Source organism: Colossoma macropomum, unplaced genomic scaffold, assembly GCF_904425465.1.
Source record: "Colossoma macropomum unplaced genomic scaffold, Colossoma_macropomum, whole genome shotgun sequence".
NCBI lineage: Eukaryota > Metazoa > Chordata > Actinopteri > Characiformes > Serrasalmidae > Colossoma > Colossoma macropomum.
In genome coordinates, this window is record NW_023494791.1 from 35,821,782 (window position 1) to 35,845,105 (window position 23,324).

The 23,324-nt window shown below is 37.2% G+C and overlaps 1 protein-coding gene across 1 annotated transcript; it reads left to right on the plus strand.

Annotated features, from left to right (window-relative positions):
* The first annotated feature begins 1,081 nt into the window (after window positions 1-1,081).
* Window positions 1,082-21,542, plus strand: LOC118810849 (von Willebrand factor A domain-containing protein 7-like). The gene is given in 17 exon segments (XM_036574944.1): window positions 1,082-1,140; window positions 1,257-1,465; window positions 1,573-1,845; window positions 3,270-3,363; window positions 7,426-7,548; window positions 8,455-8,641; window positions 10,824-10,993; window positions 13,155-13,267; window positions 14,275-14,391; window positions 14,785-15,003; window positions 16,134-16,266; window positions 16,691-16,843; window positions 16,995-17,087; window positions 17,177-17,445; window positions 19,670-19,966; window positions 20,285-20,344; window positions 20,346-21,542. Coding segments are annotated over 16 exon segments (2,925 nt in total). The 5' UTR covers window positions 1,082-1,140; window positions 1,257-1,264; the 3' UTR covers window positions 20,769-21,542.
* The last annotated feature ends 1,782 nt before the right edge of the window (window positions 21,543-23,324 follow it).

Genomic DNA, 23,324 nt, shown 5'->3' on the forward strand with positions numbered 1-23,324 from the left:
CAGGACATTATAAATTACACTGAAGTGGACTTACAGTTTCTAGATATTAACTAAATAAGTGTAGGTTACAATTTTTAAAGTTCTGTTTAATTATTTGGGTAAAATGATTATGTTCCAAGTTAGCATAACTAAATTACACTGAAATGATAAATGGGTTCTAGATATTAACTGAATAAGTACAGTGTAGGGTACAATCTTCAAAATGTTTAACTATTTTGGATAAAATGGTGAAAAGTACGAAAACAGTATAACTAAATGACACTGAATGCCAAACAGGTTCTAGATATTAACTGAATAAGTGTAAAGTACAATCTTTCAAAGTGCTGTTTAACTATTTTGGGTAAATTGATGATAAGTATGAAAACAGTACAACTAAATTACACTCAAATGACTAACATGTTCTAGATATTAACTGAGTAAGTTCAGGCTTTAGTCTTCAAAGTGCTATTTAACTACTTTGGGTAAAATGATGATAAATTACACTGAAATGACTGACATATTCTAGATATTATGCAGATAAAGGAAATTTTTACTGTAATGTCACACATTTAAGCAGGAAAGTAAATCAGAAACACCTGCAAGTATTGGGTAGTTATATGGTATAAAATGACAGCACAAAGAAAAAGGCAGTGTATGAGGTAGATTATAAAACCACAAAAATAGTTTTTGCTTTCTTTTATAGCCCAGATCCAGTTTTGTTTCTTGATAAACAGGTACATACTATGTAAGACTTTTCGTACTTTGTTAATGCAGAATCTTTTTACATCAGAAAACAATCCTGTACATTTTACCCAAAATAATTACACAGTGCTGTAGAGTTTGTACTACATACTTAGCCAGTTAATATCTAGAATATATTGGGAATTTCAGTATAGGTTATTTAGACAGTGGAACTTACCTTGGAACTTACCATTATGTTACTCAAAATAATTACCGAACACTTGTTAAAGAAAGTGTTATTTAGTTTTTAAATGACCAGACCATTCAAGAGGTCTACCTACTTCCTTCCTCAAACAACTAAATGTCTCAGGGGGCCGGTTTTCATTGTCCTGTCTGCCACTCCTTGACTTCGTTTATATAAGGTTGCACAAGGTTAAACAGGGAAGTCCACAGCAGTGATCTGAAGACTAACGCTTCAAGGTATGATTTTCTCATTAGCAGGCAAAGTCTGGCATTCTAGTACTATAAGTAATTAAAGTATTATCTTTTTCGAAGGTACTATTTATTACACCAATGCAATGTTTCTCTCCTCACAGATTGGTTGATGGTGACCATGGGTCTGCCGGTCAGAACATCTATCAGCTTCTTGCTGATGGTCTTCCTCATCCAAAGTTGGACTCTGGCCTTTAAATTTTTCTCATTTAGGTCCGTGACCCACGAAGCCATAACACGTGTTGCAATTTTAGAGACAACATTCGATCTCTGTAAATCACAAGCTCTCCGTAAGGGAAGGAATTTTGAGACGGTGAGAAAGAAGATATCAAACTTTTCTTACTGGTATTTCAAGTAATTTCATGAAATTATAAGATATAATTTATGGCATGTCTGCCTAAATGACTTTATTTATTACAGCCAAACATACTGACAGAAGAGTCACTGGCAGCAGTTTGCTCCTCAGCTGCTTCAGCCAAAGCTTTCAAAAGGAGCATTGAGAAAATCAATGGAAGAAATGCCTGGGTGGACGTACACCATGTCTCGAATCCTAAATACCACTTTGATGATGAGAGCTTTTTGCGTGGACGGGATCTGATCACCTCAGGAGTGAGAATTGTTAAGGCTAGTGTCAAGCAGCAGAGCTATGAAGCTGCCAGAGCAAAGCTCGGTGAAGTCCTGCACACTTTACAGGTATGGCAACAGGTTACAGTAGAAAACTGAGATAAAATCTATTACCGTTTAAATTTAACTCTGTATTGCCTAATGTTGCTTAAAGGCAACAAGCCCATTTTCCTCACTTCACAATGACATTATACATTTTTAATGAAGATGAGAAGCTTAATAGTGAAGGGAACAGTTTCAGGTCATCTCCCAAAGACCATTTTTAAACCTGTTTTGGGCTGGTGCTGCCTGTGAATGATGCATTTACTGTACCAGACAATCTCCCTTAGAAAAATTGCTGAAATTTTTCATAAAATAACAATTATTTCTATGATACTAAATATTAAAAAAAATGACACTCTAATTAATGTGTATCAGAATTTTCTAAGGGAGATTGTCTGGTACAGTAAATGCATCATTCACAGGCAGCACCAGCCCAAAACAGGTTTAAAAATGGTCTTCGGGAGATGACCTGAAACTGTTCTCTTCACTATTAAGCTTCTCATCTTCATTAAAAATGTATAATGTCATTGTGAAGTGAGGAAAATGGGCAATGTTTAAGCAACATTGTGTGACAGTGAAATGGATTTAGCCAGTAGCAGGTGAGATGCCATTTATGCAGTTGAAGTGGTCACTATCTAGTTTTTCATTTAAAATGATCTTTTATATAGAATCATATATTTTTGTTCATTTTGCAGATCTAACTCTAAAGTATTTTAATTATTTAACATGTATTCAATTTTAAAGGCTAGAGGCACCTTTCAGTGAATTTTGTCATGTAGCAGTCTGCATCCAGTATGTTTTCATTAGTACCATTAGTTTTGTTTTGAAAATGAACACCAATTACTGTAATTTTAAAATTACCTTACTCTTTTTTTAGGTTTTAGCATAGTTTTAGTAATTTTTCAGGAAATAGCATGTAATTGAACTATTTCTTTTTTCTGTTATTCTGGGATGTTTTGTATTTATTGTATTTAAAGATCAACAATAGTGTACTCAGTTTCATTCCAAATATTGAGATAAAAAGTCCTATATAAACTATATAACACTCAATATAATTTCTTTCAATTGTTGCACAATGTTGCCTCAAGGCAACATACCCTAAAAGGACCTGAACATTTATTGTTTAAAAAAAATGATTGATTTCAGTTCTCAGATGCATTTTATGCAAGAAAAGTGAACATATTGAAATCATTGCTCTACTAATGTGTGTAATAAAGTGTTAAGGATAAATTAGCAATCTAACCCCTTTCAATCCCAGGCTTATTACATCTCAAGGCTTATTTTTAAGTAACTACTTGCAAAACAATAAAATCAAAACAAAAAAAAATCATACTGTTTGAGTTATATTTCTGAGGAGCAGCACCCTGGGCATTTAAGGGGTTAAATGATATTTTCACATCTTAACATCTTCAACACATTATTTCTCACATCGCTACATGTCTGTCACAAAGGATTTCTACAGTCATAGTAACTGGATAGAACTGGGAAACAGAAGACCTTTTTCCAACCTGATCAATCCAAGCAGCCCAATTGACAACATTGCTGGTAAAACACAAGTCTGTTTCTGTGGTGCGGGTATATGGGTGTGTTTATGCAGGGCTTTTCTTCTTGTTACACTCCTCTGGATCTAGATTTCAATTGTGTGTGCTATTGTTTTAGTCAGAGTCAAACCAAACAAGATACAGGATGTGGGAAGACACGGAATTTCTGGTTGATTGAGACTGTCAGTCAGTGTCAATTTGTTGGATTGTGTATTTCAAAGACATGCCAAAAACTATAGGATGTGCAATTCCTCCAATGAGATCACAACTATTATAATTTTAAAGGTCCGGCACAGTGTCTTTTTTAAATTTCTATCAAAAACAAAGATTTCACCAAACTATATTAGACAATTCAGTGGCATTCCAAAAGTTTCCTAAAAATGGCATTAACATAAGTCTTTTGTACTTTCCACTTTTTTGTTGACATTTTCCACTTTGATGTGTGGGTGGGACCCTCAACATATGGCCAATTATGACCACCTCTTGATTGACAGCCTTTGTCAAACACAACAGTGCAGTTTATTTTCAAGGATGGCACAAACTAAATACTGAATGAGCCTTCAGACAACAACAATACAGAACATGAACCTGAACATGCACTGCCCCAATTTGATTCAAAATGAATAGTGTCCTTTTTGAGCTCTAAAGGCTTTATATTCCACTGTACAAAACCTTTTTGGCTGGAGAGCAGCACAGTTTGATTGTGTTCGTAATTTTATGAAATTCTGTAAATCAGCAATGTCATTTGTTTATAAATTTCACAGCAAGGGGGGGTATATCATTTTTAATTGGCAATAAATATATGTCATATATGTCATATTATATGGTGACTTTATAGTATTAGAAATTTTTTTATATATGTTTTATTAAATGGAAAAGTTGAACGAGCAGCTGGTGAAGAAGCTGCTAACTTCAGCTTCATTTGGCTCAAATAACACATAAAAAACATTTTTTTGAGTTGTTCTGGCTTTCCTATTCATATTTCAACCAGTGACTGGTCTCCACCCTTATAACGTCTCTACTTTAACTCCATTTGATTTCTTTTTCAAATCTGATATTGATTAATGATCATTAAGTCACAGTTCTGTAAGACTGTTGAGACAGTTTTGATATTTACAGCCGAATTGCCAGCATCTTTAACAAAGTGGCTGCAAAGACCAGAGAGTGCTTAGTTTTCTGACTGTTTCTGGATAATAATAATAAAAATAATAATAATAATAATAATAATAATAATAATAATAACAGCAATAAATTTCACTTTATTAGATAAATATAATCATTGGTTGAGTAAAGTGTTTAAATATTGTTCTCGCTTCACTGTGCATTCAGGTTTCCATAGCAGAGTTTGGCAGACACTGAACATAGCTTCAAATTGGCATTAAGAAATCAAAGAAGTTGGCTGTAATTGATTCTGTTTTCTCTGAATTCCTTTTTATTTATCTTTGTAAAACTGAAAGAAGTGAAAGAAAAGAACATTACAAATACTGAGATAATTAAAAGAAACAGTAGAAGTATTCATTGTCTAACAGTCTCGTATTGTACTTAAGTAAGCTGTGTACATACTTCACCATACACATCACTGAGCTACATAAAATAGCACTTAAAAACAGACAGTACACTTCATAACACTGTCTAATACCTGGATAAATATAGGATTTATAAAGTATATTCAATTATATTCAATGTTTCAAGAATCCTGTAATGCAGCTTTGATGAATATGAACAAATGAACAAATGTTTTAAATTAGCAATGTTTGCTAACTTTAGTTTAGTAGTAACATGGAATGGTTACGAATTCTCAGCCTGATGTGTAAAACATTGTTTTATGATAGTTGTGAGATAAAGGTTTGATCTAAAATGTATTTTAATCAATTACTTCAATCCATTCATGGTGGAGGGATACAACAAGGGTGTTTGAAGATAAATAATCCCCACAGAAAACTTTTTTTTTAGATTGACCATTATTTTACCATCGTTAACATCATTAACATTACTTATCCAGACGGGCCCCCAAAAAATGCCATTTTGGAACACCTCAGTCCCTACTCCCACCAAAGTCTGTGCACTCCTTATCTTGGAAGTACATAGTTTGAATCCTACATAAGAACACCTTTTTTTCAACAATCAGCAGAGAACTAACAGACTTTTAAGGGTTAATGTTAGAATTTAAGCTTGGATGCCTTAAATAACTAAGGACAGACTGGATAGCTGAAGTGAAAATATGTTACACGTAAGGTCGTACAAGCTTCAAATGTCAGTCTGTAGCTTACTGTTAACATATAATGAAAAATATAGGAAATTAGCACTTTGCTAACAGGATTAAACACTTTAACAAAAGCTCTCCACAAAAATATGTTATCACTGTTATCAATATGAAGCCACATAGCTGGCAAACCTTCAAGAAAAACACTAGAGGGTGCCATGGAGTGAGTCCTCAAAAAATGGGGATGAATGGAGCTAAATGCCAAAAATAAACTAAAATTAAACATGTTTCTAGACATCTATGCAGGATCTTTCCCTAATTTTGGAAAGTACAAGGATAAAGGCCTATTCTAACAAAATTCAAAGAAAACTTTATGATACGGCTTTATGTTCAGTAATTACAGGTCGGTTGGTCCTGGCCACTTGAGAGGTGAACGGATCATTAATAGCTGTATATATATATATATTTACAGTATAATGCATTTTAGAAAATATAGCACTAAATAATATATTAATATATAGCCTAAAACATTATTGATTGTTATTATACTATAGTCTTAGTCAAACTCTGCAATGTAACTGTAAGGTTATTCGCCTTTCTTCTCTAAAACTTATTTAGAATCATCACCCAAAGTCAAGGGCTGTGGCCCTCCTGTGGGCCATGGAGGTACTGCAGCTTTTTTATGAAAATTTATTACAGTACACATTTAACCAAATGTAATGTTAAATATAAATAATATAGTTGATTATTTACAAAAATCTGTGCTGCGTGCTCAGGGATGTTTTTGAATGAAGCTTTACAACCTAACAATTTACACCATCACTTGTAAATCACTTGGAGATTAAACATAGTGAAAATGTATCTAAACCTGTTGAATTGAGCCTGAACTCCTCAGTTTTACTCTCTTCAGCCAGACATTCAGCATGTGGCAGTTGCCAAAACAGCCTTCTCATCAGGTTAGTCAGAAAAAACAATCTGATCGCTCAAATCCACGGAAGCTTTTGTGGTCGTTCGTCTGGGCCGTGACTTGTGAACAATTTACGAGTTCACCTCACCCCGAAACCGAGACAAGATCCAAACAAGGTTTGAGAATGAGACTGAAAACACTACTGTTCTGTGTTCTCACATTTTGCTGTATAAAAATACTAAAACTTTACAAAACTGAGTTATGGAATGACTGAAATTTGGCGGACCATGTCTGAAATACAGCGTTAGGAGTATTGCATAGGGCAGTCTTTCTCAACCCTGGTACTGGAGGACCCCCTGCCCTGCACATTGTAGTGTCTTCCCTGCTTCCGACACACCTGACCCAACTAGTCAGCTAATTAACAAGCCTTTCCTGAGGTGAGTGTATTTTGGCAGGAAGCCACAAAAATGTGCAGGGCACATGGAGTCCTCCAGGAGCAGGGTTGGGAACAACTGGTATAAGGTGCTTTCCCAGGCAGGGAGTCAAACCTCAGTCTTCAGTGTGGAGGGCAAGGGTGTTATCCACTACACTATACCACCAATTAAACTAAAACAAGATGAGAAATACTGTGCGTGGGCTTTAAATGAAAGATTTTTTAATACATTAGAATAAATCATAATAAATCAGATGAGTATAAAAGCGTTCCTAGTAGCTCAAAACAGCTTAATCCTGTCAGTCACAACTACGGACCAGTTTTCCAGACTTAAATGAAGCCCTTAGACTATATTCCACACATTTAGAATTCTCCATTGCAAATAATGTGTAGGATAATCTACAGTTAACATATCCAGAAGATCAGCCCAAGATATTAAACATTATGTAGGTTTGTGTAGGGTGGTTTTATCATAGGCCATGTGGCATACTGAAAGTGAAACAAATCTCTCTTTATAAAACAGATTCAGCAACATGCAGGAGTTGTACTGGAAAAAACTGCACAGGAAACATTTTGGACGAGATCCTCAAAAAGCAGAAACTGACCTCAGGATACTTTGACATGTTCAACTCCAGTAAACCAGCAGGTACTGCATGCAATACTTTCCCATACATTAATAAAGACAGTTATAATTGTAAATTAAAATAATAAAAAATGCTTCTCACATCTTAAAGATAATTTTTCTATATGATCCTTAAAACTAAAATCACAGTTAAGCTTAATTATATAAAAGATGGTTCTTCAAAGGTTCTTTAGTAAAGGGAATGGCTCTGTTTAGAACCATGAGTAAATAGTTGCTTAAATAGTTTTTTCCCCTAGTGAATTGGCTCTTCAGATTTGTGGAAAATGTGTAATATATGGTTCTATATAGCACCAAAAAAGGTTCTTCTTTTGTTATGATGTCAAGCTTGTAACAAAAGAAGAACCATTTCTGGTGCTATATAGAAACAATTTAAAAAACGTTTCTATATAGAAGCACATACAACACATATTCAGTCAGTCTGAAGAACCAACTCACCATACAAAGAATCATTTAAGCATGAAATGGTTCTGTTTAGAACTCATGGGTCTAAACAGAACCATTCCCTTTACTAAAGAACCTTTGAAGAACCATCTTTTTTAAGAGTGTATCACAATGAAAATAAGACTTAGGCCCTGATTTACTAAAAGCTTGCATGTGTGAAAATAACAACAAAAACACAAACAAAAATGTCGTAGCTGATCTACTAATAGGATCTACAGATGGTTGCATCTTTCAAATGAGCAAAATATCATATGGAAATCTACCTTGTTGCACACACAAACAAGTACTCTTTGTGTGAGATCTTAGTAAACCAGGGCCTTGGTGACAAACATGTCCACCAATTTTACTCCAGCATTTTTAAATGTGTCAGAAAAAAAACGGTCAGACATCTAAATAGCCCCTTTCTATCTTCAAAAGCTTGTTACGTGTGTTTTCCCTCTTTGTAATACATTTATATTTTATTTCAAGGAAAGTGCAGCCATGGAGGATCTTTTGATTTGACAAGTCTTAGAGAGCCAAAAGGCGGCATAAGTAAGGATACTGTAGACTCAGAGCATGGCTTTCTACATACAAAGGCAGTGGAGGTAGCCATTGCTGCTACCAGAGAGCTACTGGAGGACATCAGCACAGCAGTGGGGGAGTCTGAGTTTCTTAGGTAACAGAGAAGTGGTTCAAAAAAAAATATTTAACATTAAAAAAAATTGTTGGTTTATCAGGCACAAGGTGCATCCCACACTTTCACACACATTGTTCATGCCAAGCCATACATCATAGACATCATATTTACATCATATCAGCATGTTTAAATCAGACAGACTAGCATTTCTAGCATCTGTTAGTGTTCAACTGAGCATTGAAGTGAGCAAAACAATGACCTTCGTGACTATGAATATGGCATGACAGGTGACACTAGGGCCCAATCCCATTTCACCCCTTGCCCCTACCACTTAGCCCTTAGCCCTCTGTTTTGCGTATTCACATCTAGCGTTAGAGTGTCCAAATTTTTGTTGAGATAGAGGGGCAGGGTGAAGTGTTAGGGCTACATGGCCCTCCAAACAGAGTTTTTTCAGAGGCACACTCCAAACAAAGTGTTATGAGAAAAAAAGAAAAACCGGCAAGATGGCTGCACGAGCTACCACAGAAACCCATCTCAGTTCTCAGTTAAATCTCAGTTAAAAAATTATGATAACCACTGTATTATCTACAGTTTCAATGTGTTATGATCGTTTTCTTCATAACAAGCACACAAAAATCGATAATAGCATGCTAATGTCTCGGTATCTAGCTAGCTAACTTTCTCATTCCACCTTAAATAGTTCAGCAGTATTGACGCCTGAAGCGCCAGAATGTAACTGCTGCACAATTTAAGGTGGAACGGGAAAATTCGAACAAAAACCTGGTGAATAGCTGACTTCAACTTCAGATCACCAAAGAATTAGCAGTGGGCGATAATAAATAATTGTCTTATACCCCCCCTTCTCTACTATCACTGATAGGCCAGGTCACCTACAGAGCACCGCTAGTAGCCTGATAATGAAGCAATTTATTTATTTTTTTTTTTTTTATTTGAGGGTTGTCCCATTTTGTAGGGCAAGATTTCAACCACTACCCCTTGTAACTCAGTTCCAAGGGGTTAGGGTGACACTCGAAAACGAGGGGTAGGGATAAAAAGAAGAAATGGGATTGGGCCTAGGAATGGCTGTTCTAGCTTCAGTTCTGGGCTTTTCAAATACAACCTTTTCAAGGTTCTACTAGCAATGAATCTTTTTTTTTTTTTTATTGAATGGCGGGAGTCATGTTGAGCGTTGGGCTGTGTTCACATGGCAGAGTGTATTTGCCTAAAATGGCATAATATCCTACTGCAGGAACATTGGAAAATGTTAAGCTTAAGTGGAAAGGCTTCACTCTTTATGTGTCACTTTTCATGATGTAACCAGTCAAAAAAGAGGGAAGATAATATAGAACCAGACTGTGAATGCGGGGCTATACAGATGCAGATTTTTTGCACAATATGCTCCACTGTCTGAACGCCTTTTGATTTAGTTAGTTCGGTGGCCTGCACAGTCTCTCAATCTCAACTCTACTGAGCATCTTTGGCATAAAAGGCTACTCACAACAAGACTGTGCTCCCATCCAATTAGCAGCAAATGCAGAATGCAGTTATTTCCACTACATTATTGCACAGTGCATCCAACATATTATAGGGTTTAGGTGAATTCATGCTGTTATGAAGGCCAAAGAAGGCACAATATAATATTAGGTACCTGATTAACTGGCAACTAAGTGTACTTGCTAAAGATTGTCCATTGTGCCTGATGGCCAGATTCCACAAGAGCCTAGCATGCTGTTGTTGGTAAAGGAATAAACTGTGTAGTTTTAACCACAGGATGGACTAGCCTACAATTTGCGTCATTTTTTTGGCCTGCCAATCACAATAGCTTTGTGCTGGTCTTACGAAGGAGTTATCCCTAATGAGAGAATTACACCTTAAAACATAAAACACATAAAGCATATTGTCACTGTTTACAAAAAAAGTGTCTCCAAAATAGTAACTTTACACGGGAATATTCTTGACTTTAAATGTAAGTTATTGTAAAGAGGATTTATTGTAAGTGATTTTGGAGCATTTCTACTGGTCCCTTCACCTTGAAATTTTCAGACAACAAAGGACACCTGCTGCTCAAATGCAGAAAAATGAAAATTGACAAAATGAAGAAACATGTTTTTTTTTTTTTTTGTTTGATATGAACATCTAGTGAAATTTCCACTATTTTGTCTTGAGCACCTCTAAATTTCATTCTGAATTTTCAGCCTGTTTTCTGATGCTTGTCACTCAGATTGATGGGACTGACCCAGACTTCAGTGCTGTGTTTCGTTATTGACACGACGGGCAGCATGTCTGATGACATTGCTGAGGTCAGGAGAGTTACTTCATCCATCATCGACAGTAAGGCAGGCAAAGCAAATCAACCCTCAGAATACATCCTGGTACCTTTTAATGACCCAGGTGAGATACTTCTGATTCCTTAAGCAGCGCACACAGCATGCAAGTTTATGTTGCATGCTGTGTAGCTAGAATAGGTATGCTTTACTTTTACAGTCCCATCTTGCTAATTGATTTACTGTGAAATTAAAGGCTAACTGATAATGACTACCACAAACTGTCTAAATTATGGAAATTTACAACTGGCTAATTTGAGTGCTGTTGATGATTGAATGCTCTTTGGGGATCTAATATGTTACAGTTTAAATTACAGATAACCTTCTCAGCATTCTCGATGCAGGGGCCTGCGTCCCAACACAGTATGTCTTGCTGATCCAGCTAACATTTTACTCACTTCATACATCGACTGGCCACTTCATTAAAATCACCTGCTTGTTTCTACACTCATTGTCAATTTTATCAGCTCCACGTACCATATAGGAGCACTTCATAGTTCTATAGTTACAGATTGTAGTCCATCTGTTCCTCTGCATACTTTGTTAGCCCCCTTTCACCTTGTTCTTCAGTGGTCAGATACCCCTCAGGACCACCACAGAGCAGGTATTATTCTCAGCACTGTATTGTTTGTGGTGTGCTAGTGTGTGTTGCGCTGGTATTAGTGGATCAGACACAGCAGTGCTGCTGGAGTTTTTAAACACCTCAGTATCACTGCTGGACTAAGAATTGTCAAAAATATCCAGCCAACAGGGTCCCATGGGCAGTGTCCTATGACCACTGATGTAGGACTGGAGGATGACTAACATCTAAGGTAGGTGTGGACAGTGAATGGACACAGTCTTTAAAAACTCCAGCAGCACTGCTGTGTCTGATCCGCTTGTACCAGCGCAACATACACTAACACACCACCACCACATCAGCGCAACTGCAGTGCTAAGAATGAATCACCACCCAAACAGTACCTGCTCTGTGGTGGTCAGCCACATTTTATCAGACTCATATTTATATATCTGAAGTTTCACATTTGAAATGTGGCATGCTGGCTGAACTAAAGACTTGATTGAGCAAATGGCAGATAGAAATGATTGCTGAGCAGTTATTGGAGGGCCAGAAAATCAGGCGGGGCTTAAGAGCAGTCTGTCAAAGAAATGGGCAGTTAAACATGCAGGAATTATGAATGATGCTAAAATGTGTTAAAATTTGATCCACATCAATTTATCGTCATTCTTGCGTTAAATTATTAGCCATTAAGAGACATGCTCCACTACCTGCAAGACACGAATACAGTAATATTTCAGAAGTTGTTGGGGGCTTCCTGACGGGGCCTTATGTGACTTCATAGGCAGAGCTGGCCCTGTGTAGCATAAACTCCAAAGCACTGTGTAACTGTTATAGGTAAACTCATGGTAGGTACCAAGACATAAATAGCTCATAAATATTTGGAGTAAGGTAGGCAAACTGATAAACACTGGTAAGTACAAATATACACTGTTTCAATGTAATGTACATGTATAAACAAACCTTTCCAAAAAAGTTGGGACAGTACATGAAATTTCAACAAAAAGGTTAGACAACGATTGGCTTCTATTACAACCCAGATTGAGTTTTGTAGGTTCATTTGTAGGTAATAACAGGCACATACTATATAAGACTCTTTGTACTTTGTGTACAACCTTTTTTATCCTATGCAACTACCTGCTACTTTTTATCTAAAGTCATTAGATACTGTGGAGTTTATATCTCACATTTACTGAATTCACACCCAGCACCTGTTGGGCATTTTAGGATCATCTTGTTAGACAGCATTGAAACTCACCATCATGTTTCCCAAAATAATGACCTAGTACTTCGGAATTAGCACCACACACTTAGCTGGGCCCAGTTTCTTGGGTTTCTTAGTGATAAGATCATCTTAACTGTAGAGAGAGTGCTCAGTGTGATGTTCTCTCTCTACCATTTAAGCATCTTTGTGTTCAGATGCTTCAGTGAAACACAGCCCTGGTTAATACCTTGACCTACAGGGATTCTAAAAGAAAGCATTAGCTCCAATAGCTAAATATTAGATGCATATTTTTCAAGTGAAAATGCATTGATTCACCAGCTATCTAAACTTAGTTTTGGACTTGAAATGATTAATATAAAGAAATAGCCTGGTTAGATAGACTGCAAATAGAGATAATGGTGAAAATAATGCATATTTTTTCCATCTTCTTTTTTATTCCCTCAGACTTTGGCCCACTGACAAGAACAACTGACCCAGATGTGTTTAAAAGCAAAATCAATGCACTCACAGCCGAGGGTGGAGGAGACAGACCTGAAATGTGCCTCTCTGGCCTCCAGGTATAGTTCAGTAATTGTCTACACTGGTGTTGTTTCAATTACAGATTTTGGCAATTTGCTTTTTTTATCACTTGTACTGACAAATATTTTGTATTCCATGTGTGTAAAAATGGATGAAATGTCTATAAAAGACACAAACCTGAAAGATTACAGGAAGGTTTACAACGTAGTGAGAAAGCACTCATCCTAACTATATGAAGACAAATTTATACAGTTATACAATTTCTCCAAAAACCAGTACTAACATCATCTTTCCTAAAGTTTCAAGTGGAAAATTTCATTCCTTATATATCATGTTGTTAATGGGAATGTCACAACAGTGTCAATTCACATGAAATACTTTGAAATGTGTGAGATGAATGTATTGATCTCTTAAAGCGTTTGTCAACTTATTAACCTGTTTATGCTTTTAGTTATGGGCTCTTGCGTTAATAAAGAATAGTTTTGGTCATTTCAATCAAGAGGTTCCCACCTTTGTGTTTCCTCTGTTGGATCTGACACAAACCAATCTCTTTCGTTGTGTCTGACTGACTCCCAGTGAGAGAGCTAGCTAGCACTTTGAGTGTCATGCCTAAAAGTCCCCCTTATTTATAATTCATGACCAGTAACACTTACCACTCCTATTACATAACTTTACCCCTCTAAACTAATATCTCACAGATTTGAGGCCCGGCCTCTTCTAGAAAGCAAACTCTTTAAAAAGCAAATAGCCTGGTGCCGTGGGGTTGTTCATGTTGCCATATCAACCCCACTGTCAATCACAGAGTGGTCTGAAATACCCACAGAGGAGAATTTGAGTTTAGCTTTTAAGCCTTTAGCACTTGGATCATTTAGATTTTTTTTTATTTGGTTAATGATCACCAAGTTGTCATATCTTTGTCATTAAGTTTTATATTTTTATTTATTTATTTTTTCATGCTGAAAACCCCTTTAAGCTGCCCATGCCAAAAAATACTACAAATAAATAAATATATTTATGTTTGAATTCTTCCTGCATTGCATCCCAGCTGGCCCTCACTGGCTCACCACCACAGACTGAGATTTTTGTTTTCACGGACGCTGATGCGAAAGACACATGGTTGAAGAGCACTGTGCTGGCTTTGATTGAGAGAACAAAATCAGTAGTGAGTATATAAGAATCTCCATATATTTATACAGTCATATGCAGAAGTTTGAACACCCCTGGTCAAATTACATTTTGTTGATTTCCTAAATGAAAGCAAGTTAGCAAGTTACAGGGAACAAACTGAGTTCTGGTATTATTCTGCAAATTTTAGTGCACTATTTGTGTTTACTTGCTAAATTTAACATATTGTAAAAATAAAACCTAACATATTATTTATCTTTTCTAATGTGTGGTTTTTGCACACTTTACGTCACATTTGAAACAATGTGATACATGTGAATCCATTTTCATGTTGAAAAACGTGATTAATTGTAATGTGACTTTTCTGACCGACCCTAGACTAGTCTTTGTGATAACTCGTCCGATAAATAAGTCCTCTCCTGACGTGAAGGTGACCTTCATGCTGACCAATGCTCTGAGTGCTCGGCGCCGCCGGAGCAATGATGGGCAACGAGATGGCCAACAGCAATTCGCCAGCCGACTCTCCAACCCATTGAATGAGGTCTACCAGGATTTGGCTCAGGCCTCTGGGGGTCAGGCCATTGAGGTCACTAAAGCAACACTGCCACAGGCCACCAGCATCATAGTGGACACCTCCAGCTCTTCTCTGGTAATTTAACAAGTACCCCAAAGTAGTGGATAGCATAACAATAATAAGTTAATAGTGGATGAAAGTAGGGCTGCAACAAATATTCAATAATATTTGATAAAATTGTTAAGTAATTTGAAAAACCATTACTTTTATGAAACCATGCACTTCTGCACTGCAGTGTTCATCAATTAGATGAGAAACGAAGCTAATGCGAGGTTCGCTAATACGAAGCTAATTATGAAGCTAAATGCGAGCTAGTCACGAGTAGCAAGCAGTTACACACTGTGACATCAATGAGCTTTTTGGAGCAAATGAGTGATGGCCTGGACTTAACTTTAATCCAGCCCATATACCGCCATGAAATGATGATAATGACATTGTCCGAATCCAAGTGATGGAATGTTAACTTAGTATATAATGTTCACACACACACACACACACACACATTTTCTAAGCCTCTTTTCCTTCTGATTCGTTGGGGGGAGCTGAAGCCTATCCTAGAGGTCATTGGGCAGAAGGCAGAAAACACCCTGGGCAGGTTGCCAGTCCACCGCAGAGTATATAATGTTCAATAAACAAAATTTTAAGTCAGTCATGAATCATTTTAAACCAAATTTGAAATAAATTGCAAATTTGATTATTTAGTAGTGTTCCTATTAATGCAGCATAGTGAATTGCATTGCCCTTTTTTTCCAGGTAAAAGAAATATTACCTAGGCCAACATACTGCTGTATCACACATACATGTGGGTCAAATAAGCACGTTTTACGAGGGGTCACTTCACATGTATTGTTCACATGTATTTTGCCAGTGTCAGCAGTGGGCCAGCACTTCCATATCTCTTGCTTCTGTTCAAATAAGAAGTGCTGTTGAATGCAGAGCTCCAACAGCATCTCCCAGCTAGTGATGCAGAGTCATTCAATTCTTTGATTCTAATGTGTCTCAGAGATGGGGTCAACTTTTGGCCAATGCCTGCCTCTATTATCCATATAATAGGTTATTCTTATTTTAATGTTAGAAAAGGATCCAAAGCTAGTGAAAAAATATTCAGGGCTAGAGCCCAGAACATTTATAGCTCAGACTTAGTCACACCCCTGTTCAGCATGACCACTGAATTATGAATGACATCACCATTTCTGTTTCCTCAGGTCACTGTTTTCCAGGCTGTAAGAAACCCAGCAAAAGCAGAAACCTTCTCATTCTTTGTGGACTCCACTTTGCAAAACCTGACCATTTACATCACGGGCAACTCTCCATATTACACCATCACTAGTCCTTCAGGTGCTTTGATTGAACAACTTCTAAACACTGTAACATATGACATTTGGACACCCATAACCTTTCACCTCACAATATTTTCCCTTATTTCAACTGTCTCCTTTAATACTTCGCTACTTATACACCACTGATCTAGTTTGGAATGGCTTACCATGATAACAATACAAACTATTCACCAAAATCACATTTTATATGTTTTCAAGAATATTTCAATTCTGTGAACAAAAAGTTATTAAACCAAATTATCTGCCTTGAAATTTGATTTCCACTTATATAATGCATTCTGGTCATTCATTTTATTATAACTTAATGTTTAATGCTACACAGCTTTCTCTGTCGTTTCAGAATCTTCTACAGTTCCGTTCATCATTCTATTCACATTACTTCTTATGCTAAGTTTTCATAACCATGCTAATATTTAAACTAGGAGTCTCGCAGACCAGTGACAAATCAAGTGGGGCTTTGGGGCTGATTGAGATGGTTGGTAACTTCTACACGGTGCGTTTAACTATCTCTGACCAGGCAGGACTGTGGCTCATCAGCATTAACTCAACACAGCCCTACACCGTCAAAGTACTTGGTAAAATTATTACACTTCATGTATCTTTCTTGCTCAGGTGTGCACAGACAAATGAGTGATATGGAGTCTGCTGCGCTTGCATTTTATTCATTTTGACAGTTGATTTCAAATGCTGCTGGTCTCACATCATTTGTTATTACTCACTGTCCAGGTCAAAGTGCGGTTGACTTTCTGTTCGACTTCGTAGAACTTTCTGATGGGCCTCATCCGAGCTATGCTGTGTTGAACAGCAGGCCCGCAGCTAGTAAGTGAACATTCATCCATAACGATAATGAGTTTACTGTTATTAAATTGCTTCCCTGTGTATTCATTCATCTTTTGACCTCCTTTCAGATAGCAATATCACTCTGCTGGTCTCCATGGTGGGTGGGGACAGTGTGAGGCCTACAGAGGTAGCTCTAGTTGAGGCATCAAGTTCCAACTCCTATAATGGGACTCTGAAAGAGGTTGCTCTTGGCCTGTTCATGGCAACCATCAACAGCATCCCAGCAGGAGAGTTTGTTGTCCGGGTAGCTGGAAAGAGCATTTTCTCTAAGGCTTCAAATGGCCTCTTTTACAGACAGTCCTCAACTCAACTCCAAGCATCAAATGTGACAATCACTGTGAGTTTTACTGAACTTTAGTCTAGCATAGTTTTGTATAATATGCAGAGATGTAAACAGTACAGAGAAACTGTACGTGAGCATAAATTTGGGGATGTGTCAAAATCTTATTCAATTAAAAATTCTTATTCAGTTGTTTCTACACTCGTTGTCCATTTTATCAGCTCCACTTACCAAACAGGTGCACTTCGTAGTTCTACAATTACAGACTGTAGTCCATCTGTCCGTCTGTAACACTGACGTGGTGGTGGTGTGTTAGTGTGTGTTGTGCTGGTACGAGTGGATCAGACTGAGCAGTGCTGCTAGAGTTTTAAACAATGTGTCCACTAGCGGTCCATTCCTATTAGACATGCCTGCCTTGTTGGTCCACTTTGTATATGTAAAGTCAGAGACAGTAGCTCATCTGTTGCTGCAGTTTGTGTTGGTCATTCTCTGGTCCTTTATTAGCGGCCACAGGATGCTGCCCACAGGACACTGTTAGCTGGATATTTTTGGTTGGCGGACTATTCTCAGTCCAGTAGTGACACTGAGGTGTTTAAAACCTCCAACAGTGCTGCTGTGTCTGATCTACTTGTACCAGCGCAACACACACTAACACACCACCACCACATCAGTGTTACTGCAGTGCTGAGAATGATCTACCACCCAAATAATACCTGTGGGGGTTGTTAGCATTGACTAACAGGATAAAAGGGAACTGATAAAGTTCGCAGAGAGCAGACAGACTAAAATCTGTAATTGTAGAGCTACAAAGTGCTCCTATATGATAAGTGAAGCTGATAAAATGAACAATACATGTAAAAACGAGGTAGTTTTAATGTGTGTGTATATATATATATATATATATATATATATATGTATATATATATATATATATATATATATATATATACACTATAAAGTACACTATAAAGTTTGCTTGAGAGGAGGTAGTAAAAATGTGCAGAATAAACTAAAACGGTAAAAACATTTTGCTTTGTTTGGTTAAGTGTAGTGCAGTGACTAATGTATGTCACTAGTTCTTGCACGAAGACAGCATAGCATAGTTGTGGACAGTATCATTTTACTTTCATGTGAATTTGGTTGGATGTTTTCATTTTTAAAAAAAACTTAAGTGATTTAGAAAAATGAAAATTTTTGGCCGAATCTAAAACCAAACTTTAGGTCACACTCAAAAACTGAAACTGTGAAAATCGGACAAAAATAAAAACATACGTTTACATAAAATAAACTTACTAATAAACTTACTAAAATTATTACCTTACGAAAGCCAATGGCCTCAAGGACCTCCAGACAATCCAGATATTTAGTCCAACTTTAACAACAAAGGATAGGGCAAAAATGTAGACCATCTGGGGGTCTCTTTTTCTCTTGGAAGTGTATTTAAGGAAAAGAAATGAGTATTCAATTGCAATAATACTTGATAATACTTTTGAACAAGAAAGAAAAAGTACAAGTCTTCCAAAATAATACTCAAGTATAGTAATGAAGTACAGTTATTTTAAGTATTTTCTACCTCTGATAATTTGTCTTGAATCCAAAGAAATTCTGATGTCCTTGTTCATGACTGAAACAGAAAAATTAAGTGTATAATTTATTCCAGCCCTAATCCCTGAGGGCGGGGTATCATTCTAAAGTTTGCAATACCAATAGTGATAGCTTGACTTGGACGCCATTTGCAATCCTTTTTTCAACAGATTTTTTAAATTGCAAATGTGGGTGTGGCCTTAACCAGAAATGAGTGTGAGAAATCGCACATGGGTAAAGTGCACACTAAGAAATGCTGAAGTTAACAAATATATGTCATATGGCATCAGCAGTGTAGATTTTGGAACATCCTTACAGATGCCAAAAACATCACCTATGTGTTGAAATTTGATATTAAATGACCGGTATCCACACAGAGTGGATTCTGTCAGTAACATAAAACTATTGAATTCTGACACCCAGCACTAGTCCTGAGTACTCACAATATGTAATTACCTTCTATTCATACTGCTTAACGTTAACTTTCCATGAAAATCAATTACTCTACCAATTAATCACCAGTTGCAAAACTCATTGAGCTCAAAATGACCATTCACATTTAGAAAATTATCAAGAGCAATTAGGCCTTGCTGAAAATAAGTATCACGTGGGCATTTTTAAAGCATCCGTTTTGAAATACAGCAGTATAACTCAAAAGTCATCTGTCCAACTAAACTGTCATGGTATTTACCCTCAGACGCAGGCTGATGGAACACTGGTACCAGGAAAAAACTTCACTCTGACCTTCACAGTGGCAACCAATGGCTCTGAAGGAGTCTTTAATATCAGAGTCAGTAATGATCGCAGTTTCGTAATGACCAATGTTCCCTCATCTCTGACTCTTGCGCGTGGAGGCAGCGCAAATGGCACAGTAACTCTGGCTGCTCCTAGAAACACCCCCTCAGGAAGTGACGTCACTTTGACTATCGAAGCTGAAGCCCCTGGGGGAGCTGATTCCAACTATGCAGTGTTGCGGCTTTCTGTTGTTGCTCCGGTAACTGTTTGCATTTGATTTAATATTCCAGTGTGCTGTCAAAGAGAGGGTCATTTCTCAATGTCATTTATGCTGAAAAAAACAGCTTTTAAAATTTTTTGTGCACATTGGTTTAACATTAATTAAATCAACACAATGAGCATTTTCATTTTACTTGCTTTTGGCAACAATTGTGTTGATGTAAGATTGATGTAAGATGTAAACTTTTATCCATTTGGAACCAATCAAATAGAAGGCTAGTTGTTATGTACATGATTTCAGGCCAATTTAATATGCACCTCTATATAGCTCATCATGGTGTCTTTCTACTTCTTTAAGGTAACAGACATTACCCCTCCAGTGTGTAAGGTAGTTAGCGTCAATGCTAACTGCTTGGGCAAACTGTATGCTCTCCTCTTGGGACCTCTCTGCTAACGTGACTGATGGAAATGGATCAGGCATCCATAGTGTGACCATACGGCAAGGAAACGGCACCCTCAGCACCAGCACTGTGCTGGACAAAGGTGTGAACGTCACTTGGGCGTTCTACAGCGCATCTTGCTGTTTCCCACAGGTGGAACTGGTGGTGGTGGATGCAGCGGGAAATGTTGGCACCTGCTTCAGATCGTTGAATGCTACAGTTCCACAAAGCACAAATGCTACATCTACCATCACCACCACCACCACCACCATCGCCACCACCAATACCACCACCACCATTGCCACCACCAATACTAACGGTGCAGAATGCTGTCTGTTTCTGCCTGTTTTCTTTTGGCTAACTGTAGGAACCACCTTGTTTTATCAGTACATGCTGCTGTAAGTAAAGCCTGGATTCCAGTGAGAGTACAAATGCTACATCTACCACCACCACCACCACCATCGCCACCACCAATACCACCACCACCATCACTACCACCAGTACTAACGGTGCAGAATGCTGTCTGTTTCTGCCTGTTTTCTTTTGGCTAACTGTAGGAACCACCTTGTTTTATCAGTACATGCAGCTGTAAGTAAAGCCTGGATTCCAGTGAGAGTTCATACCATTATCACAGGCTTATGTATGCAATAATAATGCTTTTATGCGGAGTGAGTAATGGAAATATTTAAGGGTCAATTATAAATATAAATGGAATACAGATTAATTTTCACACTTACCGTATAACTTCCTCAAGGTACTGGATACTCATATGTTAAAATTATACTACTATTATAACCAAAATGTAACTGCAAACTCTTTTTATTTCAACTGAATCAGACTTACAAGGGAATGTATGGTAAAAGGGATCATTATCCTTTCTCTAATCTTTAAGCAAATTATTGATATTATTACATGTTATTTAACAAATCAATATATAACTGGAAGTGGTGACGTATTGCATAATATAATCTTTGTTTCTAATCCTTCTGTTTTGTAATACATATACTGTATATGTTCATTGCCCTCTTTGAGCTGATTCTTCTGTTTTAGTATACGGCACATAATAAATATCCAGGCATATATTTATAGAAAGTCTACATAATTTGTCTACATTGTCCACATTATGGCTTATATGTGTGTGTCAATTGGACATGATTAAAAAAATACCTTTCTGTATCTGTGATTTTTTTTTCCTGCAAAAACCGACTGTTCACATATTTGGACATCATGCAACAATGGTCAAGAACTAAAATACCAGAAAATCTCATGGATAAAATTGTTGAATGTCTCTATAGGTATGATAAACAAATAAATATATACATGTTGAACTTGGAAAAAAGGTATATACTTGTGAAATTGGTTAGTTTTTGCAAGAAGATTTTGTATTAAATAGCACTGATAGTATGTACCATAGAATAAAATCTGTTGCAGTAATTAAACAACATTTAACAGTCAGCTGTCAGTGCACTATGCTCGGGCAACTGTATGCTCTCACCGAGATATTGTTAGTGAAGATGACAACCATCAATCCAGTCTACTTTATTCCAGCTGTCATTAGAAAATATCCCTAATTCCCAGAACTATCAATTAGGCATGCATGTTAAGCCATGACAGATAAAGGCCTACCTTTTACAGCACCAGGCATAGACATCTACGGCAGCTGGTGAAGAGTGTCAACTACTGTGCTAGCTAGCTAAATAGGAAGTACACTAAGAAGTAGCATAGCTCAGCGAGCAGCAACAATAGGCGCACTTTACCAGTGAGATTGCATTAATAACAACATTCTGCGAAGTTTTCATTGTCGAAGGAGTAACATAACCGGGGGCAGATCTACAGAGTGACCCCTGCCAACCTCCCCACCACCCTACTTTTGCAGCCCGCAAAATTAAACATATTGCGCTACTCTTAAAACTCTTAAAATGGATAAAAACATTGAGCCTCTTTCACCATCCGTTCTTAGAAAATACATTTCTTCTTAAAACCCAAGTGTGCAGTTTTAACAAAGATTCTGACATTCACCAGTGTTTTCTTATTTGGAATTTGTTCCCAAAATAAGAACAGAATCTACATTCTTCATAAATTCTGCAGTGTAAGAACACGACATGAATCTGACGACTTTTTCTTAGGACCTTTCTCAAAAATTCAAGAAAAAACTAGGGTATTGGTGAATGAGGACCATTTTAAAAAAAGCAAATATTATGTGTTATTTAAATGCTTGTTCACGCAATGTGCCAATCAGACGCAAGAATTTGAGACGTGACACATGAGCCACTTCCGGCTGTAGATAATTGAGCACTGCAGAGCACTTGTTTGATTAGAGTGAGTGTAGACGAAAACTGGAGCTATTCTGAGTAAAGTTTCACAGAAGTATTAATGTACACTGGATTGAATTCCATATCAACACCATAGCAGTTTATAAGTAGTGGCATGTTTCATTAGCTATCTAGCTAACTTATCAGCTAGCACATTAAATGACTAACATACAGCTAAACTGAAATGGCATTTGTTCATCAGTTGATGTTCACTTGTTCTTGTTCTGTATTTTCTCAATCCTCCAATCACTACTTAGCAATCGTTCTATCAAACTTTTAGCAGTGCACTGATGTCTCCTGTATTTGGAATTTAAAGCTCCAGGTGTGGTCAAGACATGCACCTGGGCAATGATTAAAAATGACAGCATGACAGAGTCTTCCCATTACCCAAAATGTCTGGTCTGTGAATTTGGTAGTTAAAATGCTCCTTTACTGCAAAAGCTAAAACAACTACGTCAAAATATCAAAGCAAATGTCTCAGTCTTCATTAGGCAGGAGTGTGTTTGTGGTGAGTGGACACGTGCTTTGTAGTGAAGTGTGATGTGAACATTCAGGCTACAGTTGGCAGGAATTGGTATGACAACTACGCTGCTCTCTTGAATAGGCTGTAGCCTGATGTAATGACATTGTGTGTTTATATCTCCCC